Genomic DNA, 25,721 nt, shown 5'->3' on the forward strand with positions numbered 1-25,721 from the left:
ACATCAAGTTCTGTGAACACACCACCATCCCATCACGGACTGTGCGCTGCTTCCCAACAACAAGCCCTGGATCACCAGGGACCTGAAGGCGCTTAACATGAAGAAAGCTGCTTTCAGGTCTGGAGACAGGATGAGCTGAGGAAAGCCCAGCGCAACCTGAAGGTGAAGCTCAGGGAGGCAAGGACTCCTACAGGAGGAAGCTGGAGGCCAAACTCCAGCTGAACAACACAAGGGAGGTGTGGTCTGGCATGAAGCAGATAACTGGCTTCAAGGTGGGAGGAGACAGCCAGGGCTCCTGGAGAGGGCCAACGAGCTGAACTGTTTTTCAATAGGTTCAGTTCACAGCCCTCCCCGCTCCTCCACACATCACACCTCCCAAACACCTCCTCCCCTCTGTCCCCCTGCTGAGCTGCATCCACCGAGCCCTCAATAACAATGGGCTCCTCCACCCTCCCCTCTCTCTGTGACGACTGACCAGGTGAGAAGACAGCTGGAGAAACTACACCAGCGCAGAGCTGAAGGTCCTGATGGCATCAGCCCAGGTCCTAAAGACCTCGCCACCCAGCTGTCTGGTGTCCTGCAGCGCCTCTTCAACCTCAGCCTGAGGCTGGGGAAGTCAGTGCTGTGGAAGGCGTCGTGCCTGGTCCCTGTCCCAAAGAAGTCAGCACCATCTGGCCTCAACGACTACCGACCGGTCGCCTCACCTCCCATGTGATGAAGGTGCTGGAGAGGCTGGTCTTGGCCCACCTCCGCCGCAGGTGAAATCATCGTTGGACCCTCTGCAATTTGCTTTTTTTTTTTTACCATAGCACGATACATTTTTGTCCAATTGGCATGCAACTAATGCCAAAATGTTCATAATTCAATGCCCAATCTTGTGATATGCGAAGGTATGCACTCTACCGAGTGCCCATTCTAGTTGTTAATGTTATTGTCTATTTGTAGCTACTACCCGCCATGACACATTCCTTGTATGTGGCAATAAAAGGTTCTGATTCTGATTCTGATTGAACAATTTACATATTGATATGCTTATGTACTTTTGTGTTTTGATGCATTGATCACATTGTTTTTAGAAACTTTAATGTCAGTAAAGTCACATTGAATTGAACGGAATTGCATTTCAGCTTGTTATCCGAAAAAGAGCTGAGATGCTCAATATGACACAGAATATGTGTTAGGAGGTCAACCAGATCATACACACACACACACACACACACATATGCACGCACACATGCTCACTGCATGTGTGCGTGCGTGCGTGTGCATGAGCTCCTGGGCTGAGTGTGTAGAAGGAACAGGGACAGCGCCTGACTTGACAAGTGCCAGACTGAGCGTTCCCGATAGTTAGCGACTGTGCAATTATGCAATAAGCGCGACCGTGCCAACGATAGACAAAGAAAGAATGGGAGACAGAACAGGAGGCGGAGGAACAGCGTGACCGGGTTGGATGGACCACGAGAAGAAGAAGAAACTGCTGAGAGAAAAAGATGCATTTAAAGATAAAGTTGAGGACTCCCAAAGGAAACTTTTATGGTGTGTACATCGGGATTTATGCTACGAGTGAGCATGCGGTAAGCTATATTCGGAGGGTCAGGCAATGTGTGTATGCATTTAGAGAATGCTAACGTATCCATGACACATACATGCACTTTGCCCTTGCACCTGTAACATTGTAACCTTAGCAGACCGTGTGTTTATGTATGTGTGAGCGAGCACCAGGACCTAAACTTGGTTAGCAGCAGGCTCTTAACTTCTTGCCTTCTCCAGCTTGTTGATCCTATGGGCCTATCCATAGACACATTCAGCATAGCATGCATGTTGGGAGTCAAAGGGTCACACGACTGAACAAATAAAAAAGATAAATCATAATGGTTAATCAGTGTCACGGTATATTGAGCTCTAACATTTGCAACGTAAGCTAGGTGTAATAGCTAACGTAATAACAATGTAATAGGCTAGCTAATGTTACACAGCCTACGTGGCCTTTGGAACTCGCGGCTTTCCAAAGGATTTGAGAACATGGATGCAGAGAATTGCTTCATGTACTCGCACTTGGCATTCATCCTGGAGGAGTTAATGAATGTGGAGGTCAGGAACAGTCACAGCACATTTCTTTATGGCTTTGCTATCTGAACAGAGGCATTGTCCTGTTGAGGACCTTCTGCAAAACACTGTTGAAAACACATTGCTGTCTGAAATATTATTACATGCTAAACCATTTTTATTTCCCTTGATATAAACAATATGGGCCAAGGCCAAACCATTAAAAGAAGTCAAGCCGTACATCTTGAAAAGGATCATCTGCCGTCAAACAACATGTCTTTGCAGTGATGCTAAATGATGTCGTTTTGGTTCGGGCTGCGGAACGGTGCCACACGAGTTACACGCTGAAGCGCCTCGTGTCTCATGAGTTCACGCGGTTTGCATTTACCAAATTCTAAAGCGATTTATTCTAATTTAGGAATTCCATGTAATGACAATAATGAAAAAGGTCATGAAAGTGGTCAAATTGGATTATTACCGCAATATGCATGACAAAGCTATTGTCATATTTTAAAGTGATGACTCATTGAGTTATTTCAGAGCTGCTTATTTGGAGTTCGGTTTTTCAAAACAACTGTCTTTATCTCACTTTATATTCATTTCAGAGCAAATTCATGTCCTGACATCCGTCCTCAGCTGCCGTCTCTTGTTGGCTTTCTGAAAGAAGGTCATAAGAGATGCATATGATTATACCAGAGCTATCTCTTTCTTACTCAAAGGCTGAAATTAACACATGCAGACACAGTCATGGACATAAACTATAGGCTACACACAACGATGCACACATGTACCCAACAGCCGTGCATGCATACACACAAACACACAGCCACCCACACACACCCTTGGAAGAAGCCATCTCACACTTCGCCCCCATAGAGTACATGTCAGTCCATCTGGGATCATTAACACTACGTTAATGGATATAGGGCTGGGACATGGGGCACGAGAGGAGAGGAGAGAGAGAGAGAGAGAGAGAGAGAGAAAGAGAGAGAGAGTACGAGCAACATAAAGAGATGGAGAGAAATAAAGAGGACAGAAGATTTGAGGATGGAAGGGAATAATGGATTCTCTCCTAATAAATGCACTGCCCGAGGTACTTGTAGGGAGCGACAGACAAGGGATAAGAAGAGATTGAAAGTGAGGGGGGTGAGGGGGGTAGCTAGAAGAAAACCGGACTCCACCGAGACAAGGAAGTAGGAAATGAATAGAGCAACAATAGAGCATACAAGAGAGCAAGAGGGAAACATTGCAGAGCCATGTGAAAGCAATCTGGAGAGAAAACAAGAGAGACTAAAGTAATCAGGGAGAGATGTACCTCATAGGTTTTTGGCGAGTGGCTGATGAGGGCTCTGTGGAAATAACTGAACAGATGAACAGAAGAAAGAGAAGGAAGGAAAGGCAGCAGAAACAACAGACGAGTGGACAGAACAGACAGGGAGAGAGAGTGTAACAAACGATGGCAGAGGCAATGCACGATGAGTCGTGTGGTTAAATATTTCACCAGGTTGTGTGTGTGTGTGTGTGTGTGTGTGTGTGTGTGTGTGTGTTCGTGGGGAGTGAGAGTCCCTGGGAGACAAAAAGGAGGACAGAGCGACAGGAAGGGAGCGAACGAGTGAAGTGTGCCTGTTGACTGGGCGAGTTAATGATTCCTGCGGTCTGAATAGTGAGACAGTGTTAGTCCAGAGGGGGGGGGGGGGATGTGTGTGTGGGAGGCGGACTCATTTACCCCCCACGGACACACACATGCAACATTGCTTTAGTTTGTTTGTGTGCGTGTCCTTGGCTTTTTTTGATCCCCGGTGCTCATGCGTTGCTCCTTTGGAAACAGCTCACCCTCCATGGCGACTCGACCAAAGATTCTCGCAGCAGAGACGCCACCTCATTCAGAGTTCGGCCTAAATCTGGACACACGGAGCGCTTTTAAGCGGAAGTGTGCCTCCCTGTGTTTGAAAGGGGCGACCACCTGTATGCAGATGAATGGGCGTGAATGCGGGCCGGGAGACATGCCTTTGTGGTGGCAGAGATGGAGCAGCTTGTCGGAGTGTGCCGCTATGAGCAACAGGGCCACGGAGGCCGGGGCAGGGGGCCGCATCGGGATAAAGGGACAGAGGGCAGCAGGGTGACAAGCTGTCCATGTGGAGATGAAACAATGCCAAGTGTTAACAACCCTAAGCTTGCGGTAATGACAGAAGTTGGGTGAACAAAAGGCAACTATTTGAAATGCAATCTGTGATTAACCAGAGTCAATAAGGAGCATATGACAGTGATGTGGCCCCTTTAAGTACCTTGATACCCTTTGCTTTGTGTCATAATGTTGATCTTCCCGATGACCTTTTCTTTCCAATAACAGCTTAGGTTGTTCTCTGAGGGAGAGGCAGGCAAGGAGAGGCACATTAGCAGCGGAGGAGGAGGCTCGAGGGCACGACGAGGGATGACGTGATAAAGTGAAGACAAAAAAAAGAGGCAGCAATGTATTCAACTGGATAACATCTTGTCATTTCTAATTCAACAGAGACAGCGGAGACAGCGGCACTCCTACACAGCTTTAAACTCCCAATAGAGACCCGTGCAAGCACATGCATGCGTTTCTGTGTTCTGAGAAGCCGTTTCTCTCCCGTCCCTGTTTGGTGTCTTGTTATGTTTCTATGTGGCTGACGCCCAGAGTTTCAATGTGTCTCATGCAACACCCTTCTTTTCAAAGTTTCACTCCACCTCAATTTAATGTATTCTCTCGTCTCTATTAAAGTCTCCTGCTTCATATTTCCGTGTGTCTCAGGAAACCTCTTCAAGACCGAGATCCCGGGCCAGCTCTGATCCCCGCCTCGGGCCGGCAGGATGAGTGGAGGAGAAGGACGAGACGACATGTAATAGGCTGTATAGTAAATAATGGTATTTTTTTTGCCCCACATATCCTGAACCAGTCTTATCAAAACATAGCCGAGCTGATGCTTTTCTTCTTCCTCTGAAACCATCTGTTTTTGTTTTATGGATCTCTTCAGTCCCCAACAACTCATCCAAATGTTCCCCTTCATGTCTTTGCTGAGGTTGACAGAGTAGGAAGGAGAAGATCAGGCTTTGTCAGGTACAGGTGGCACCGCACCTCTCTGTGTTTTCTTACTTAATTACACACATTATGTAATTGAGGGATTTCTATAGCATGTTGAACAACTCAGATATTGTGACGCCCGCGGACAAGTGCCTTGGAAGTAAACAAGGCGGTTCCCGTTTGCCGTTTGTGTGGCTGTCAGGTCTTCCCCAGACTTCCTTTAATCCAGAATTAGAGCTGTCGAGCTTTCTATCATCTTTTTTTGTGAGTTTCCTTTTGGAGCCAACAAGTTCCCTGCTTCATTGTCATCCACAGACGCTCTGGTCTCTCCTGTCTGGGCTGTGGCAGGATTAGGTCTCACTGGGAGAAGCATCCCACAAGAGTGTGTGTTTGTGTTCATCTACAGACATTGTGTGACATGTGGTTTTATAGTAACGGTACATACATCTTCGTACCATGAGGAGATCCCATGTTGGAGCAGCAGAGGTCTGCTGGGAACAAGCGACGGGCTCCTAGTGTTGGGAGAGAGAACTGAGAGCTCCCGCAACGTTTGCATTCTAGTTGTTCCTCAGAGGAAATCAATATGTTTAAAGTAGTTCCCAGAGTCAGTAGAGCTATATGATAGACGCATTACAGGTATAGCTGTAAGAGCATATGAAATCATTCAGAGGTTTGCACAGCGAGTTTATCATGAACTGGACCCATTATTCTTCATCAGTTCTCTTCCTCCTCCTTTTTCCCTCTTTTTTTGGGAGACATATAGAGCGGAAAAGCACCCTCAGCTGTGATTAACCCCCCACTGTCTACGGGATCTACAGTCAGAGTGTGTGTGTGTTGTATGTGTCTGTATGTGTCTGTATGTGTGTGTGTGTGTGTGTGTGTGTGTATTAGTATGTGCAGACAAGCTGAGTGTCTGACTGTCCCCAGGCTTGGCTGGGCAAGCAGACACGTCCTGGCACTCCAAGGATCACAGACACACACACACACACACACACACACACACACACACACACACACACACACAGCTCCGGAGCTCTGAGCCAACCCAGGCTGGGCTCCATCCCTGCCCGGGGGAAGTCCTCTCCTGCTGGGGCCACAATCCTGCGGACACCCTACGGTCTGGAGTCTATCCTCCATGCATCTGAGAGGTTGTTTTCTGATGTTACCTGTCTGGGGACGTGGCTAAGCGGAGACCACAAGATTAGACTGGCTGATAAGACGGTAATAATTCTTGAGTGTCTGACAAAGGCTAATCAGTACAGCAGCGTGCCGCGACAACAACAGCCCGCCAGAGCACACACATACCTCCCTGAACAGCGATCAGATGATTACAACACAACCACGGGGACGACTGTCTTCAGCGTGTAACATACTAAAGTCATTTGTCTCTGTGGCAGCAACATATTTGCAGCTCAAACTTGTATTACAATGCATAATAACAACGCACAATACAATTGCAACACGCAGTACGTCACAACACAATGCAACACCCACACATTACAATGCTACAACAACAAAAAACAACTGGCACCAACATTACACAATGGCTGTATGAATCCACATTCATTATTAAAATAAATAATACATTTATTCTAAAAAGTGTATTTACTCAAGAACTATACTCAAGAACACATTTTGAGGTACGGTACATGTACTTTACTTGATTATTATATAGTCATGCCACGTTGTACTTCTACTCCACTCATTTTCAGATGGAACTATTATACTTTTTACTATATTTATTTTAAATCTATAGTTGCAAGCTACATTTCAAATTAAGATTGTACATTAAAAACATGATCAGAGTATGAATTAACTCATTATTAAAACTATAGCAAAATAGTATTCACATTAACGTTCTGCTTGAATGTTAATGCATCAATAACTGATCATATCATAATGCACTGATCTATTTTGCAATGATACTTAATAACATTAATTAGATTACTGATACATTTAGTACATTTCAATTCATACATATATTCTGTTCGCAATACTGAATAGTTTGAATTTATGACTTTTACCTAATATACTATTTTCTTAAGTAACTTGTAATTAATTTGGTTAACGAAACACTTTTGTAAAAACATGTGTATGTTCTTGTATGGTACATATTCCAATATATTATCTTAATGGGTTTTATTTATTTAAACACCTGATAAAACCTGTTGACAGCTGTCTAAATTTGATTCTAGTTGCTCATAAATGTATAAACATAACGATTACCCTCCATAGATATGTGTTTTAGTTTTTATTCTGTATCATTCATTTACTTTTGTTTACTTTTTATTGTTTTTAATTGCTTGTGCTTGTGACCACGTTGATGTCTTTATTGCGCTCCTACGGTGTTATTAGAGGTTGTTCGAGGGTTGTTTTTGTGTTTTTCGACGGTCCCTGATGTAAAGCGCGAGCTGCGGAGCGTCTCCAGTGGCTGCGGGTGGTGTGCGGGGCATTCAGACTATACCGTACAGCTATTGGCTGGCATCATATGGAGGCGTGGCGCTACGGACCACATATAACAGACAAGTTGCGCTTTGGTGAACCAGTCAAGAGTTGCGACAGTGTTTGGTTAAGATCATCACTCTGAACTGATTTGAGTACTTGCGCCGTTAAATCCACGGTTGTTTATCGCGCGCGTATTTACGCATTTACCCATTTACGCATTTACGCATTTACATCTTCACATCTTCAATAACAGGCATTATTAAATACTCGCCTACCAGTTGAACTTGGTGAGTTTCCCTTGGAGAAGAGGCAATATGGATTTTGTGTATCTTGTGTGTTTGGCGCTGAGCATCGGTGCGTGGTTCGCCTGTGCGGAGAGACACAGCGTCTACTGGAACAGCTCCAATCCAAAGTAAGTGCTGATCTGTGCGCGTGTCTGAATGTGTGCGTGTGTGCATGTATGCGTGTGTGAATGTGCGCGTGTGTGCCTGGAGTTGTCTAATGTGTGAGTTGTTGTGGAGGGTCAATCGCTCACTGCTCTGTCTGTGTGACTATGTGTGTCTGTCGCTTTCTGCATGTAAAGTCTCCATATTATAGTCTGCATCATCCCGACGCTGGGCACGCTCTTATACTAAGCGTGTTGTTGTTGATGTTGTTGTCTGTTGTTGTTGTTGTTGGTGTTGTTTTTTTCATTCATTTAACAATTACATAATGTGACGTTAAAGGTGTGTAGTAAACTCTCCGAGCAGGATAATGATCAGGGTATTAATCCTATGCAGCAACAGCAGTCGGGTGTAAAACAGAAGATTGTGAGCGGATGCCCAGACAGATGGACAGATTCACCACTATATTTAACTGCCACACAGACGCAGACATACTCTGTATGTGAAAATAGACTGACGAGTCTGAACTTGGCCTATGAGGCTGTGCGTGTGTGTGTGTGTGTGGGGGGGGGGGGGGTACGCGGTGTGTGTCAGTCAGAGTAAAAGGCACATATTGCTGATTATTTTGTTTTGAGGTCAGGGACGTAATGCTATCCGACCACTCAGTTGGATCGATGGAGCTTCGCAAACTCTCAATATCGCAGTGCGATGTATTGAGCTCTTAGCGTGGAGAGAGTGATCCCCACGCTTGAAAGACAGTATTTTTATAAGTGAGCTGAAACAAGAGGACAGTCCCCGCTCGATTAAAATCCTCCACCGAGACTAAACAAGAGAAAAGGCCATTACGGCCTTTTAGTCTTGTCTTGATTACATCACTGGCTCTCTAATTGCCCTTTAAGAATGACAACAGAGGACCAGCAACAGCCCCCTGTAACAAGCAACACATTTGTCCTGATAATAGGATAATAAGTTTACTGGAAAGCCTCGTCGTCATGAGCGGTGCTCGTGTCATGGGTCACTCCATGTGTGACTCACCGGCAGTGTTTGGCCCACCTGAGTTTTACACCTGAGTCACCACACATAGAGGGGCAGGAAGTGTTGCTCAGGTGGGACAGAAAGGACAGGTAGAGAGGAAATGTGAAACCAGAGGCTCTAGTCTGGATAAAAGAGCAAACTGGACCATGAGTTTTCCTTCAATGAAGGATTAAGGTATACACCAGGGTGGTCTGCTGTCTCTGTACGGCCATGGACTACCACTGCTGTCAACAGGGAGTTGTATTACCGGAAGAAAAATCCTAATATAACTCTTAACATGCAGCAAATGACAAACATGAAGCTGTTCTGCCTGTTATCTCTCATCGTCTGTCATACTTCTGATGAACCAGGACGATTTCTCGTTCTTTGTTGTTCACCTAAAGGTTCAGAGATATAGTGAAAAGTCAGGGACCAAATTTACTATCGGGAAGATAATGGCAGCTAAAAGCTGAACACATTTTACTCCTATATTCCTTTTATTCCCAAATCCCCTCTTTGAACCTCCTCTTTTCCTCTACCTCTCACTTTTCCTCTCGTATCCCATCATCTCTCTCATGGTCTTCTGGTTTCCAGATAAAAGCCCACCTGCCCCGATCCGTCCCCCAGAGATCAATCAGTCACCTGTTGAGGCTCACATGGATCCATCAGCGGGGCTCTGACGGCATCGGGCCGCGGATAATTTATGCTAATTGCTTCTTGGTCCGATTGAGCAGCAGTGATTTGTCTCAGGTTGAGGACAGTGACCAGATGGCAGCAGTCTGCCCATTCATGTCGGGGAGTATAGAAACACTTGTAGCAGCGTGTGTGTGTGTGTGTGTTTCTCTAGACACAATGTATAAGTGTGTTTGATGTTTACCAACTTGTCAGTGGCATTCCATGAAATCGCTTTCGAGACCTGTAGGGATTTGATACTCAAGTGTGTTTGTGTGTGTGTGTGTGTACAGTTTTCCTCCTCGACAGATGGAGAGGCGTGTTTTTCTCAATCTGGTCTGGTCTTGTTTTTTACGCTACGTGTCTCTGCCTGTGTTGATTGTGTGTGTGAGAGAGAGAGCAAGAGAGAGAGAGAGCAAAAAAGAGAGAGAGAGTGTGTGTGTGTGTGTGTGTGTGTGAGAGACCTTGAATGTGTGCTGCCCTTTAAAAACTTTTAACAGGAAGTAATTTTGTTTTTGTTTTGGACAGAGCTCATATGATTTATAGTGTGTGTGCGTGTGTGTGTGTGCCCAAACGTCAGAATAAAATAAGGAGTGGCCGTTGCCGCAGGCAGTCTTACCGAGACATGATAAATGTGTGACTCACACTTGCACACACTAAGGGGCAAGAGGGAGGACTTGGATGTTAATATTAGCTACAGCCAGCATTCCTCCCCGCTGTTACTATCCTCAACTCTGTCAGCTGTGTGTGTGTGTGTGTGTGTGTGTGTGTCTCACTGTACAGTACCCGTCTCTTCCTCTCCCCATCTTCACTCCTTTTCCTCTCTGTAACAGCTGGTCTCCTCCCAGACTGACCACTGGCCTCGAGCCCTCCGTCTTATTTTCTCTCGACTGACTCGACTGCAAGAACCAAACATTTCTGCACAGCTCACACACTCCTCCTCTCAACACACTCTCCCTCGTATTGGGCTGCGATCATCCATCCAGGGTCTTTATTTCCCGTGCTCCCAGTATCTTTATCAGGAGTTTGGTGTAATGTAATATTCTGTTTTACTCCGTCTGGCTTTGCCTTTGTTGTTATTGAAGCAGCCGGGCCTGCCTTGACACGTACATGTGACTCGGAGTCCAGACCCCCCCTCCACCCCCTCCCACACACACACACACACACACACACACACACACACACACACACACACACACACACACACACACACATACACACACTCAACTTGTACATTTTATAAATGTTGTTCTCTGTCTCTCTTTCTACCTATTATTTCCCCCTCCCCACCCCACAGCCCGTCTGTTTGAATGCCTGTAATCTCACCAGAATTAGAACACACACACACACACACACTAACATAGACGGCTTGTAATCTGACCATCTGACCCTAACATAAAACCATCATCCTTCAAACGTGTCTATATATATATAAATAAATAAATATATATATATATATATATATATGCCCCTGTGATGTAATGGTGATTATGCTTTGCCCTCTATAGCCTGTATGTTACATCTGTATGCTTCTATCTGGGTCGGTGGGTTATATTGTGTAACTGTTACAATATATATAAAATTGATTAATAAACCCGTCGACGTCTCAGTGGATCATTCCCACCATAATCTCCCAGATGGGATCCATTCAACATCAGAACAATCAATTTCAATCACCATGTACTTACTATGCATCCCTCCTATTTAATATCACACGGCGTTGTGTGTGTTCTCTGCTGATACAACTTCATCCTCTCCCCCAACCTGCTTATAAATGCTCACAAATAGATTCCTGCATCATAGCACCCATCAGCACTTGGGGAGTGTAGTGGCCACATAACCCACAGTATACTTGTGTATCTGTGTCTCTCCCTCCTCTCCATCACAATATTCATGCACCTCGGTTTTCTCTCTGCTCTTCCTCTCGCTTCCTTATCTGTGGTCCAGACTTCCTCTCCTCCCTCCATCAGTCCTCCTTTTTCTCACAGACCATCCTCTGTTTTAGCCGCAGTAGTTTTCCACCGGAGGAGGACGGAGCGCCTCTCAGTGCTGGCTCTGCTAACATCAGAGAGGCCTGCTCTGCCTACAGTTATCGTAGTATGTCTGGGTAGGCATGCGTGTGTGTGTGTGTGTACACAGTTCATTCAAAGCATATCAGGCATACTTTGGCTTCGCTGTCCACACATAGCCCACCATCGCCCTCTAAAGGACATAATGGCACTAGATTCATGTTAGAAAGACTGAAACTAGAGTATTTAGGGGATGTTTTGCTTCATATACTCTTCTACATTGTACATTCTTCGGAGTAACTGAACATTTCCCCTCTCTCTCTCTCAGTTAGACAAGACACACACAGGTGCACAGATTAACCACTCTGTGACCCCAAAACATATTAAACCAAGCTTGATACACTTTGGGCTTCTTCTATTCATCACATACAGAAAAGGAGGCGACAAAAAGGGAGTCTGTGTGAAAAGATTTGGCGGGCGGAGAGGAGGAGTGTAGGAGCAGAGGCCGGGGTGCCGGGTGAGAGAAGGGTGAACTGGAGAAAGGGATTTGTGTTGAGAAATTAGCCTGGATGAAGAGCGGTGGTTTATTATGTCAGGGTTAAGAGACGGGAGAGGGGGAGGGGGGCATGGGTTGATTTAGGTAGAATAAAGAAAGAGGCTGACGGAGGGAGGAGAGAGTGGACAGTGATGGATGAAGAGAGGGGAGAAGTTTGGAATTGAATAAGTGAGAAATGGCAAAGTTGACCGTTTTAAAAGTCCATCTTCTAGGGACCACACGGATTCTCAGTGTCTTTACTAGAATTCATGCTTCTATCGGCACGACGATTTGCATTTAGAAACTATAGTCAAGTGCTGGATTTACAGTCCGGAGATAGCAGGTTGTAGTGGGGCCGAGTAGAGGAATAATTCCAACTAGGTTTCTCAATACAAGACAATGAGCTGGAGGAAGAATGAAGGTAGATTACTTTGGAAGCTAATAAGGAAATGGCTTTTCAGTGAACCGTAAATTGGCTGTAATGGAGTATCCCACGAGTGAGCCGCTAAACACATTAGAACCACTGACAGCTCCTTGGCCCGTGTGAAAAGAGGTGTGAATCCGCCATACCACAGCAAATTAATAATAGGGTATTTAGTGTCCACGTCAGAGTAAAAGTGTCTGAAAGTGTGACTGGAAATCTGATGGGTGTGCTTTGTGAGAACACAGTAAACCATCCAAACCACAGCCCCCCACCCCCCCCCCCTCACACACAAACACACTTATACGGACTACCTGCAGAGCAAATGGAGGGGGGATGCATTTGTTTAGTGTTTCAGTGGCGCTGACTCAATCTGTGCATGCAAAATAAATATCTTCAGCGCTGACTCAGAGGTTGGCGAGTGTGAGAAGTTGCGACCCTGAACTCTGACCCCTCAAGGCTCCCCAGAGGGACAGTGAAAGACAGAGGTCCTGTGTCAGTTGTTTGACCGATACCAGCGTGAGCTCGGGGGGACACATCGCAGGACAGCGGAGAGACGAGGAAAAGGAAAGAGGAATGGCAAGAAAAAAGAAAATGAAAGAGGGGCAGTGCAAGAACAATGGCACGACTTCAAAGCTTAAATGAGGAGGACACCAAGTGTTGAAGAACTCACCTATACTGTCATAACTATGTTATACCCTTGTAGCACACACACAGACACACACAACTTGCCCTCTGACGCAAAAGCAAAAGTATCTCCTGAGTGAGAGATGACCTGTTAGCAGCAGAGAGGAAGAAGGATTACAGTCACCTCCAACCCTTTGTGTTTACCCACACCTCAAGTCACATGCAAGTAAACACACACACACACACACGCTTGCACACGGTGAAACACACAAGAGGCGTTGGTAGGCCTCGATAAGCAGATGTGCTCTTAAGCCTGGGGCATGCGACGTCCTGAATGAGGGTCTTCAGAGAATCCCTCTCCCATTAAAACACACACACACACTTGGACAAACCAACACACAGGAAGAAGTAGGTTTGGATCAACTCCCACCTGGCTCTCACTCTTCTGGGAACTGTCAATCAGAGGCGAGTTGCAGGGAGAGAGGAGAGCTTTGATGAGTGAAGCGTAGAACACAGGGAGCAGAAGGGTGGAGGGAACGACTCAGGCGTGTCCTCAAGGTCCTTTGGCTAATGGATAAAGATAACACCATCGGCAGAAGAAGGGAACAAAATAATGTAACTCTCCGGACAACCCAAATGCCATAAGACTGGTATTACCGCACATAACACTAACACACACACTAACTAACACACACACACACACACACACGTGCACACACCAGTCAGGGTAGTGAAAGCTCCACATGGGGTAAGGTACAGAGGTTGAAGGGGCCCTCTAGCCTTCAGGCAATCTGTCTTTGGGGAGGGAAAGTGTATAATTACACCCCATTCATTCCTCCTCCCCTCCTCTTCCAGAACACATTGGCCCAAGACCTCTAACGGCTTTTAATTAGCCAGAGCAATTGAGGAGAGGAGGAGGAGGAGGAGGGAAATGCGGAGGTGAAGAAAAGGATAATGGAAGTGTTTCTTAAAAGCACGAGTTGTGAATAAAATTAGCAACAGAATATCTGTTTTTGTTGGCTTTTGACAAACTTGTGTTTTCATATGGAGGTCGGCCAGACCACTCATAAGGACGCAGTGTGGGAAAAAGATATATCCCATAAATTTTTTTAAACTACTCTTTTCTTCAGAGGGAGCAGCTAGAAACCTTCAAGTGCCAGCTACTGGTCTGACTCAAAGAAAACAGAGCAACAAGACGAGAGTATGGATTATTTGGCCAATTAGGCCGCTAGACGCTATCTCTCTTCCTCTCATTGAAGCACACACACATATTCACACAAACAAAGGTGTGCACACCTACACAGGAGTGTGTACACACACACGTACAAAGAACCTTTTCTGAGAGAGAGCAGCGATTGCAAGTGGAGGGTGGTGATCAGCCTGTTAGCCTGGATAACAAGTGTAGCGCTGTGCTCGGCGAACAAAGCATGTTTTGACAGGTAGGTTAGTGCTAACCGACACACACACACACACAAACACACACACACATGCATACAGAGGCAGGAAGGAGGGGTTAGAGGCCCACATTTGGAGCCAGTGTGTCTATGACTTGGCCAGGGGGTCCTAACAGGAGGCACAACAACAGGACAGAGAGGGGGGTTGGGGGGCCTCACATCCAATGCTTTGATACCGCGACAAACACACTCAAAACACACAATAACAATAGTTTGTTGTCACTTTTCACTCTCAGCAACACGCTAAACACCATCATCCACAAGCAGTCATTCGGTGCAAACTCAGACGAGCGGTGAGGATCCGAGCCCGTTGGGGTGTAATCACAGTGATATGCAATCTCTCTTCACCTCCTGGCTTTTGGCACAGCAGGAGCAACATGCCAGACATCTGCACTGCACAGATTGCAGCACACTGCATCATGTTTACTTTAAATGAAAGACATTAGTTATGTGGAACTGACAGTTAAGATACCAGGTAAGAGGTTTAGTGTTCCTCTCTGCCCTAACAAGTCAGCTACTTCACTCCAAGAAAGTCGCTTTTGTATTGCGAATGAACTTCATCGACACAAATGTGCGGTGCAGGATTTCTACTTATTTTCCACCATCTCTCTATACTTCATTAGGACGCCAGACGAGTCTAGGAAGTGAGCAAAGAGGAGACGGGGAGGCTCACAAAGAGTCGTAAAACTAAATGAAGGGTAGAGATGAAAAGAGAGAATGAGGGCGACAGTCTGGCTGTCTCCACCCACGCTGTCTCTGTCTTTGATGAAATCAGTGAGACAGTGAGTGACAGAGCTTCAGATGGAGACGGCATACTAGTGTGAGGAATCACGACCAGAGCCTCAACACTGATGGACAAACATCCAGGTGAAGAAGAGATAAGAAAAAAAGACTTGATGGAAAGACTAGCCGAGTCGGTGAAAAGGGCCATTGGGAGTTCTCGTGTTTGTTGTAAGCAGGTATGAAGTGAATATGTGTGGAAAAGGGAGCAGGAAGGTGCGTGAGTGGGATGGTGGAAGGGCTCATGAGAGATGCTGTAAACTAAAGCAACAGGTCCAACCTGATCAGGCTGTTTCTAATTCCCTCACTGAGATGGGTTGTCAGAAAGAACAACAACGCACTCACGTGGGGCCTGACCTCCGCCCCGGTAACTGTGCCTGTGTGTTAACGTGTGTGATAACATGTGTTATTCATGTGAGTAAGCCTGATTGCTGTGCGTCTGTGTGTGTGATTAGCCCTCATTGTTATTCATAACACGTGTGTCGTATGAGACGAGCTGTCAGGGTGTGTGTTGAAAACGTGTACAAATGGACCAAATCTCTGTTTTGCCAAATAAAAAGCTCTCCGTGCCAGATGGAGACATTTATCAGTAACCTCCTCCTCTCCTCCTGTCTCTCCTCCAGCTTCCTGTGGGATGAGTACGCAGTGGAAGTGCATATCAACGACTATCTGGACATCGTCTGCCCCCACTACAGCCACGGCGAGGTGTCACCGCATGCAGCTGAGCGCTACGTGCTGTACATGGTGGAGAAGGAGGACTACGAGGTGTGCAAGCCCCACTCCTTCGACCAGCTCCGTTGGGAGTGCTCGCGGCCGTTCGCTCCCCACGCCCCCGAGAAATTCTCTGAGAAATTCCAGCGATTTACTCCCTTCACCCTGGGCAAGGAGTTCAGGCAGGGAGAGAGCTATTATTATATCTGTAAGTATGAAGAATCACATTTCTCTGACAACGTGTTGTGCCCCTGAGAAGGTGTCTTGTATTAAAATGTCCCTCTCTTTCTGACTTTCCACAGCCAAGCCGATGCATCACCACGGACAGGACTGTCTCAGGCTGAAAGTGGATGTTGTCGGACTTAAGGGCTCCGGAAAAAACAACGTGGATAAATCCAAGGGTGAAGATACAGGAAAAAGCTTGGATGGAGGAAAAGGGAAGTTTCCTATTGCTGGAGGAGTTCACAACCCCTCTAACCGGCTCCCAGCAGGTGAGGATTCTTCTAAAAAATTAAAAATAAATACCAGATGAAAAATAGTCACAGCAGTCCAATGTCTGAGAGGAGCTCAGCTGGGTGTGGTGGTCATGCCTGAACGATGGAACTCAACACTGCTCTTCTTTCTTCAGACGACCCTGCTGTGATGGAGCCAAAAGTTCAGAGGAGCATCGGCAGTTCGGGAGCACAGCTGGTCTCCTTTTCACTTTTCCTGACCTTGAGCTCAGTACTATTAGCCCTGATGCTACAATGAGGCGGAGCAACACAACAGAGACAACTCAATGCCGGCCATTGGGACCATGAATGAACGATCAAGAGATTTTTTTTATACCGATTTTTTTTATACAAGCATGGACTCCTGTCAGTGTGCGTTTGTGTGTGTGTGTGTGTGTGCGTGTGCATGTGAAAGGATGTGGAACGTGGATCGTTCCAAAGAAGAGGACTTTTTTTATTATTATTATGAGGATAAAAGTTCTCATCTGTGACCATTTTAAAGTGCACTCTTTTTTCCATTTTGAACAAAACTACAAGCAAACCGATCAAAGTAATGGATTGATATCAAATTGAAAATGGCAAGCGGTATATTGTCTTCATCATCCTGCGTTTTCACCATTGGTACAGAGTTGAATTACGCTCCTCATCTCCAGCTATTAATGTAATTTTTCTTCCTCTACATGTCGAGAAATGATATATTATGTGTATTTGAAATGTTGTCTTCTACTGCCAATGTGGATGTTAGTAGCACTCAGCTCCCTGATGTATCTGATATCTCTTTAAATCTGACACAAAAGCATTCACACGACTACTCAAAGCATTCAACATCACACATTTGTTCTCCGTTCAGTTATAAAACGCAACAAGAAACCATTTTTTCTAATTCTGACCGGTGGTTCTCAAGCTTCTTTTCGGCTCATGATTTACCTCATGATTTGCGTTTACATTTTATGCTGTATTTGATTATGAACGTAAAAGGAAATGGACCAGAATTCATTTGGGCCCTAGAAATAAAAAAATAAGAAATTGTGTCACAAATCCTTAGACTGCCATGTTTTTATAAGAGTTTGTGAAACGGAGCGTGAGATCCACTCATCAGAGGCGGATACATTGAGATTTAAGAACTAGGAAGGGTTCCAGGCAGCTGAGCCTCTTCTGTACTTATTCACTTATTTCTACTGCATGGTACACCGGCTGCTGTGCAGATGTGATTCCACTTGCACATTGTCAAACCTCAAACTGAAGGGACTTCCCAGAATGCATTTGCAGTTTTTTTTTTTTTTTTTTACTGTGTATATGTAAATGTGTATATAGAGAAAGCTATAAAACTGTTTAAAGATGTGAAATAAAAAAAGTTGTGATGTAATGAAAGTTTCTCTCTGGGTTTTTATCAGATCTCATCACTGATGTATATATATATATATATATTTTTTTCTGGCCCTGGAAATCCCGCTGGCATCATTGACATTTTCATGAATGACAAATTATGTTGGCATATGTGTTGAATTCCCCCCTCTTTCATATTTTCAACCACAGGTCTTTCCCAACCTCAAATATCATCCCCTCTTCTCTGCCCTTTCCCATTTTTCATCCCTGGTTACATAGCTTAGCCTGGCTTAGATTTCACAGTCTGAAAACCAAACACGAGAACTGAGAGGGGGCGACGGAGGAGTGAGAGAACGGGGTAGTGCAGAGAGAGAGGCCCACAAGCAAACTGACAAATGGGTGTGACAGTGTCACTCCTGCCTCCTCACCCACACTCTTTTTTTGTGTGTGCCCTTTCTCCCCTGTACATACTCCATCTACAGTGTTGGAATGAAGAGGAGCACAGTGCACACTCCTTCATACCTGCAAACCTCAGAGCTGACTGAAAACTGTCAAAAGTCACCATCCCCTGTAAAACCACGCAACATATAAATTCAAAACTAGGACATAAAACTGAGTTGTTTGTTTTTCCATAATCACATCATAGTTTGAATTTACCACAGATGATCACACAGTCTCAGAAATCCAGCTCCTGCATATCTGTGTATTTCAGTGCAGCAGGTTGATGCAGGGCTTTGACTGTCTGATGAAACAGACCAAACATGGGAGTGTTCACACTGATGTGTTTTATAATGTCACACAGCAATGTGCAACAATCCTGAAAGGCAGTCCGGTTGCAACCGTGAGATTTACAAATAAGCTTTGAAAACCGACAATTGTCGGTTTATGGGGAAGTATAAAAAGCTTTACCTGCAATTAAGTAAAATAAATCAAACATCTAAAGTATCCACAAAGAAAGGACCCATTGAGAAATACCGTACCCATTAGAGCTTAAAGTTATTGATGCATATGGTACATCCATGCATGAAAACACACACATTGGAGATAATAAACTTGCAAGATTACTTAAAATCTGAACTTTGTACACCAAACAATGAAAATCCCCAAAACGGGAGAACCAGAAACTCTCCTCTTTCCTTTAATGGGGATTGTTCTGCTTTCAGATCAGTAGGAGGTGTATACATTCACCACAAAACGACAATATTTTTAGGATTTTATGTTAATAATAATGAATGTAACATTTTCATCTGCAATATTCCTGTATTTACAGCCATAGGATATAGTCTCACATGTAAGGAAATAGATTATTCACTTATCGCATTACATTTGAAATATGTGTGAAAGGACAAAGGGTCTGAAGATCGAGGTTAGACAACCTTTTGTGTGACCTTTGTGCATTTAAACGACCCCAAAGAGCTTTAGGAATATTGAAAATGTAATAACAGAAAAGAGAAATCTGTGGATAAATGACAGTATAAATAAGGACAAAAGTGATTAAGATAAGAATAGAAAAATGAAATGTCAAACAAATGTGAAGAGAAAAAAGAAAACGATGTGACTGCTGAGAAAGGTCAAGTCTGAGAGATGTTTGAGAAGTGTAAGTGAGGTTCTGTGTCGAGAGCCTCACAGCGTCAGGACCACTCTGCAGCTCTGATGCACAGCTGGACACCGGAGGGAGGGGTCCGCGGATCAGAGGGTCCATGATGAAGAGAGGTAAGTTAACGAGCACCTTTCAGGAGATTAGCATGTGATTCACCGGAACTTTGCGAAATAGGAAGGCGGCAGTAATGTAATGTCCTTATTTACAATTCTTATTCCCAAGTTGACATATGAATCCCAGAAAAGGCTGGATGCAATATCCATGAAATAAGTTGATAAGCGTGTCTTCTTGTCTGATCAATACGGAACTGTGAGGTGCGCGAATGGACCGAGTGGCCAGCTGCTGATCACTCAACAGCCCGACCTGCACGAACGGTGTACGAACATTTTTTGGGAGCACCCAAGACCCATTTTGACCCAGGAAAAACCCTGTTAAGACTGTGCAGCTCAAATAACATGACTGACTAATTGTATATGGAATTAAATCAAATTAAACAACCTTGTATTGTGGTTTTTAATTGTCCTTTTAAAAAGTATAATAATTGTAATGATCATTTTGAATACCCACAGTGTATTACAGCAACACTAACTGACTGTTGAAATGAGGGAGATTCTCCTCCACCAATTCCTCTAATTGAAGAGCGAAGTTTTTAAAATATGTTTCGACTCCCATGAGCGACTTTCTGACAGACCTCCATCCATCTCACCGGGGTCTATCTCCACCAGCCAGCTCCATCCACCAGACCGGACCTGACACATGATTTCAACGTGATGACGTAACACGCCACGTCCGCATCGTTTCAGCATCCTATTGGAGCAAACCCCCCGCGCCTGCTTCCACACAGCCAATCAGAGCACAGAGCCGCTGTGCACACTGATTGCAAACACGGAAGCGCAGTGACTCGAGCAGGGCGTCCGTGTTGTTGTGCTGTCGGTTTTATCTGCATGCAGTTCAAGCATCAGTGTTTAAAAGCAGACGTGGCACATAAAATACAAAACCGGGTCGCGAATTAGACCTTTATTCTCTTTTGTTATGGAGTTAATGCCGTTTCTGTCATGGGCCTGCATCGTGTTCACAGTCGGTATGTTCTCGACTGGACTGTAAGTTGAATTTCTCATAATTTAATGTCATGCTGTATTGCAATTGTTTATTGTCATTTCACTGTGTTTGGTAAGAAACAAGAGGGCAGTGGTGTCTCAGCCGTTTCCGTCGCATATGGCAGCTGTGAAGGAGTGCGTTGACTTTGTTTACCTTTTTTGTTGTATACCTTGTTTGTTTCTTTGTTTGTGCTTCTAGGAACGACCTGAAGAAGATGAGAGAATCCAAAAGCGCTGACAATATCCAGTTTCTCCCTTTCCTCACCACGTGTCTTAAGTGAGTGTGTGTGCATGTGCACTCCTTCACTATGATCAGTTCAGTGTATTTGTTGTCCTGTTTCTTCTTCTCTGGTGTTTATTGTCGGTTGGAATACCTGTCTTAGAGGTCATTGTTGTCCTTCCTAATGATGCTCGTCCCGTTTCCATAGTAACCTGGGCTGGTTGTACTATGGGATTCTGAAGACGAATCATACGATAATCCTGGTCAACGTTATCGGAGCTGTACTTCAGATCCTCTATATCATCGTTTACCTCCACTACACGAAACAAAAGGTAAGTGAGGGAGTGTAGACTGGGGCCACCCAGGTGTGCACACTGGTGACTCCTTACCACCCAGGTGTGCACGCTGGTGACTCCTTACCACCCAGGTGTGCACGCTGGTGTCTCCTTACCACCCAGGTGTGCACGCTGGTGTCTCCTTACCTCTCGCTCTCTATGTTTCAGAAGCAGGTGATGTCACAGACTCTGGTGGCAGCGACGGTGCTGACCTTCAGTTGGTTCTACTTCACCACGTTTCTTCCTGAGGGAGACGCTCGGCTCAGCCAGCTCGGCCTCACCTGTAGCGTGGTCACCGTCATCATGTACATGTCCCCGCTCACCGGCCTGGTAAATGCTCACATGCAATACGGACAAACACGACATACAAGCGTGCACAAAGTCAAAAGAAAAATGTAAGATTTTATAATATTTGCTAATTTGTGGTGTAAAGTCACACAAAAAAAAGATGTGTGCAAAATACAAAATCTCTTACATCTCCTGCTAAAGCAAATTCTTTATTCAAAGTGTAAAATATTGAAATTATATTTTTGCACCACAACTTCAAATGCTTAATAAATAGCATAGTATTTAAAAATTATATATTTACGGCACACTGTAAATGTAAAATATGAACACACGTCTTTGAAGTCATTTATAAAGCTAAAATGCAGACCAAGTCAATGCTGATGATCAGCGTGTTCATGGCGTGGGAATCAAGCAAGATAGTCTTTGATTTATCATAAATACATTACATGTCATTTAGCTGAGGCTGTTAAACATAGCAACTTAAAATCCTGTTACATTCATACACCATAGACGCAGCTACAGGGAGCAATTCAGGGTTAAGTGCCTTGCTCAAGGACACATCGACTAGGGCAGGGAGTGAACCGCCAACCCCCTGATTGAAGACGGACCTGCTGACCACTGACCCACAGTCATAATAATCACTAATTAGTTTCAGATGGAATTTGACAAGATATTTAAGTTAATTTAGATATCTTACATTTGAAAGAGGATGTTGCTCAGCTCGGTGTGGCAGCGCTCCGTCGTGGTAACTCGTCCTGGCGGCTTTTACGCGCATCAAAACGCCCCAAAACAGTCAAATGATATTTTCAGGACGATTGAATATGAAATGGGGATATATGTGGCACAGAGCTGTAAAATTATCTAGAATAGAAAAAAGTGTCCGGCCCTAAAATGCCCAACTTGCAAATGTTGCAAAAGTTTTCACTGACATTTCTAAGCACTAATGCGTGGTTGAAGCTTCTCCCTGCATCAAACTTCTCTGCATCAAACTTCATACACGCTTCACAGTCTTAACTTCAACACACTGAGCTGTGAACAGCACATTCAGACTTTTTTTATGACCATATGCTGAACTTTCACAAAGACAGCAGGCGACATCTGTTCAGGTCAGTCAACTCTGCACATGCAGCTATTTACCAGTGAAGGAATAAAGCCCCTTTTCTCTCTTTCTTTCTGTCTCTCTGTATCATCTTGCCACTCGGTCTACTATCCTGTTTGTCTTCTTCCCTCCATCTGCCCCGCAGCCCTGACTGACCCTGAGTCTGTTTCCTGCGTTTCTTTCCCCTCATCTGTGTCTTCCTGTTGTTCTCTGTCTGCTCGGACCTCATCCCCTTGGTTAAGTCTCCTCACATTTTACAAAATGTTTAATGTTGGCTCTTACTATTCAAAGAGGCAAGACTCATTTAAATATGGAGATTACGGCACACATGTTCAGAGACCGTCTTCTCCTGGAAGGCATTCAGAGGGCTGTGCACAGGAAAGGTTGTGTAAATAATAAGAAAAAAACCATACTTTCACCCAGCTCGTTGCTAACTGTTCCAGTGTGCTGTGTGGTTGCTGAGCAGGTCGAGTACAGTTGGGTTATCGGTTAGAAGGTTTTTTTATTTTTTGAGGGGGAATGTGACAAAAAAGTTGCTCAAACTCTTGGTGGTTCTGTGGGGAACTGCAGTCTGATAATGCAGTTTGTTCATCAATGACACCTTTCACATTACTCAGTTATTTGATTCCTCTTAAATACATAAATGTTGTAGTTTTTTGCAACTGGTGAGACACAAATTCTGAAACTTCTCTGAAAACTCTACTTAAACTATTCTAAAAGTTATATTTTTACATCACAACTTTACACACAAACACCAAATAAATAGTTCACATGCCAACTGCATTCTTATGTGTTAGGTACAACTTATGTCTCGAGTCTTTGGCATTTTCATCTGTTGCATGCTGTGAATACAGACTGGGCGAAAGGGAATGGGGAAACAACGCACTGTTCTTCTCAATGCTCATAGACTCAAACCCAATTACTTCCTCTTGGTCTCTCTCCAAACTTCCTTCAACCTTTGACGTGCAGGTGATTGATAATTCAGTGTCATATTTCAGTGGCATTTATTTTATTTCTGAAAAGCAGACAAAGTGCTCATGGCCGTTGTACCTGGTCAATATATAGTTGGCGACATCAGTTCGGGATTTCAAATAAAAGTTCCACAAGCACCAGTTTCTGTGTCTTGGCGTTTGCAAACACCTCTAAGTCCAGCTTAAACCGAGCCTTGAAGTCTTTGTTCTCTGACTGGTGCTGTCCTCGTCTTCCTCTCTTTCTAGGCGCAGATAGTGCGGAGTGGTGATGTGAGGTGCTTGTCCTTCCCTCTGGCTGTCGCCACCTTCTTCACGTCAACCTCCTGGGTCCTGTACGGCCTCCAGCTGAACGACTACTACATTGTGGTAAGATGCAGCGACTGCTTTCAACCTTTGTTTAAACATTTGTTCTTAATTTGAATTGAAAGCCAGGATCCTTAATTATTCCTGTTTGTGTTCCTTTCAGGTTCCAAACTCGCCCGGCATCTTCACCAGCCTCATCAGGTTGTATCTGTTTTGGAGGTTTGGGTTTGTCAACCAGAGCTCACCAGCCTATAAGTCTATGCTGATATGAGGGGAGGGGGGTTATGAAAATGTAAAGAGAAGACGGATCTGTTGACTCCATGGAGGGCTGCAGCAAAGCTTCCCATCACTTGTGTTTTTATTCCTAGAGACAGCGGGGAGAAACACTACAGATGAAATGGTGATAATGTCTTATTGTCACTTTGAGGAGGTATAGTTGTCATATTTGATTCAACTGTTGGTTTTCTGCAGCCATTTCATCGACCCGTCCCTCCTCTCCAAGTGCTTTCTATCAGATCCTGTTTGCCATTGAAGGTGAATGGCTTCTACTGATCGACCAACAAGTCCGGAGACTTGGAGTCCGTTCAAAATTCAGTGAATTGGATTTTTATCTTCCCTGACACTTACTTGCCAAAGATATTGTGGAGTTGTAACTCGCTGGCTGCTATTTAAATACACATGTAGTGTTCTATTATGGTACTCATGTGTGGAATAATGTCCGATAGTTTCATATTTTCCTTGGAAAGGCGATGAACATTTTTAAAACCCTTTAGATTTTCTACTCAAGCTTCTTCTTTTTTTTTATCCCCTTGCAGACTGAATATTGAGTGGCAGTTGTATTTGTTTTCTAAATATGTTATGTCCGGAGTCTTGATACATAATGTTTATGTGGTCCAAAAAGAGCTAGTATCTTCCTATATTGTTGAGGCCTTTTTAAAATAGGCAATTATGTATGCGATTAAATAAAATAAGAAAGGACATTAACATCGTAGGGGTTTGTTTACGTGAATGAATGATGTTTATTTCTATGGTGGCTGGTTGTCATGGGGAATTGAGGCTTGCTTGTCCCCTTATTATCTGTAATAAGTACATATGTTATGCAAATGAAACATCCGAGTGTCAGTGCTGATTTACTCGCTTCTAAAGAATGTAAATAAATTCTAACCATAACCAACTTGTCTTTGCTGATTGCTTGTGAAGGTGTGAACATGAAAGGTTTTCTTTCTGACCGCAAAGTGAATTAACAACTTGGAGGTTTTGTTATGATGTTAATAATGGGCTTACATGAGGATGTGTGGACATAAGAGCTGTGTGTGTGTGTTTAGGTGTACAGTAGGTGTGTGTGTGGGCGTGTGTTTGTGTGCGTAGGCGCGCGCATGTGTGTTAGTGCAAGAAGAGACAAAAGCCTGTTTGATGGTGCAGCAGTGTGAATGAGTTTGTTTGTGTGACTGTTGATACAGAGAGGGCACTGGTGGGAAAGGCTACACCAGTGGTTCTCATCCCGTGTGTGTGTGTGTCAAAGAGCCTTTCCCTGACAGGCCACAGACACAACAGAGTGTTGTGTAGGGAAAAAAGTACACAGAGAGGACTGAAGGTGGGAGATGAATGAGCTGCAGTTGAAAGAAGGAGCTGGAAAGTAGAGGAGAAACATTTGAGCAGCAGATGAAGAAGAATGTGTAGTTCTGTTGTAGCATGAGAGTTTATAAATATATATATATATATATACACTACCGTTCAAAAGTTTGGGGTCACTTAGAAATGTCTTTATTTTTCAAAGAAAAGCACTGTTTTTTCAATAAAGATAACATTAATCAACTAGAATGGGCACTCGGTAGAGCGCATACCTTC

At 44.4% G+C, this 25,721-nt stretch overlaps 3 protein-coding genes across 4 annotated transcripts in view; 2 read left to right on the plus strand and 1 right to left on the minus strand.

The window, feature by feature from the left end:
- Window positions 1-25,721, minus strand: part of trim46a (tripartite motif containing 46a) — a 128,877-nt gene that overhangs the window by 72,958 nt on the left and 30,198 nt on the right. The gene's annotated exons all lie outside the window — the stretch shown is intronic.
- efna1b (ephrin-A1b) lies at window positions 7,629-18,005 on the plus strand. The gene is made up of 4 exons (XM_056443913.1): window positions 7,629-7,949; window positions 16,056-16,351; window positions 16,446-16,634; window positions 16,772-18,005. The coding sequence occupies exons 1-4, from the start codon at window positions 7,852-7,854 to the stop codon at window positions 16,891-16,893; spliced, it is 705 nt and encodes a 234-aa protein (XP_056299888.1). The 5' UTR covers window positions 7,629-7,851; the 3' UTR covers window positions 16,894-18,005.
- slc50a1 (solute carrier family 50 member 1) lies at window positions 20,467-25,047 on the plus strand. 2 transcript variants are annotated; one of them, XM_056443915.1, is made up of 6 exons: window positions 20,467-20,660; window positions 20,857-20,934; window positions 21,086-21,209; window positions 21,381-21,542; window positions 23,817-23,936; window positions 24,037-25,047. In XM_056443915.1, exons 1-6 carry the CDS (start codon window positions 20,593-20,595, stop codon window positions 24,142-24,144), a joined length of 660 nt encoding a protein of 219 aa, XP_056299890.1. In that variant the 5' UTR covers window positions 20,467-20,592; the 3' UTR covers window positions 24,145-25,047. The 2 variants fall into 2 exon arrangements, with proteins under 2 accessions (XP_056299890.1, XP_056299891.1); XM_056443916.1 differs by having other exon boundaries at window positions 21,384-21,542.

This window comes from Pseudoliparis swirei, chromosome 22 (genome assembly GCF_029220125.1).
Source record: "Pseudoliparis swirei isolate HS2019 ecotype Mariana Trench chromosome 22, NWPU_hadal_v1, whole genome shotgun sequence".
Lineage (NCBI taxonomy): Eukaryota > Metazoa > Chordata > Actinopteri > Perciformes > Liparidae > Pseudoliparis > Pseudoliparis swirei.

Excerpts from the sequence above, each read along its gene's own strand:
- efna1b (XM_056443913.1), top strand. The coding sequence starts at position 7,852 with ATGGATTTTGTGTATCTTGTGTGTTTGGCGCTGAGCATCGGTGCGTGG. Across the intron at positions 7,950-16,055 it reads TGGAACAGCTCCAATCCAAA|CTTCCTGTGGGATGAGTACG; the intron begins GTAAGTGCTGAT and ends TCTCTCCTCCAG. Across the intron at positions 16,352-16,445 it reads AGAGAGCTATTATTATATCT|CCAAGCCGATGCATCACCAC; the intron begins GTAAGTATGAAG and ends GACTTTCCACAG.
- slc50a1 (XM_056443915.1), top strand. The coding sequence starts at position 20,593 with ATGGAGTTAATGCCGTTTCTGTCATGGGCCTGCATCGTGTTCACAGTC. Across the intron at positions 20,661-20,856 it reads GGTATGTTCTCGACTGGACT|GAACGACCTGAAGAAGATGA; the intron begins GTAAGTTGAATT and ends TTGTGCTTCTAG. Across the intron at positions 21,543-23,816 it reads TGTCCCCGCTCACCGGCCTG|GCGCAGATAGTGCGGAGTGG; the intron begins GTAAATGCTCAC and ends CTCTCTTTCTAG.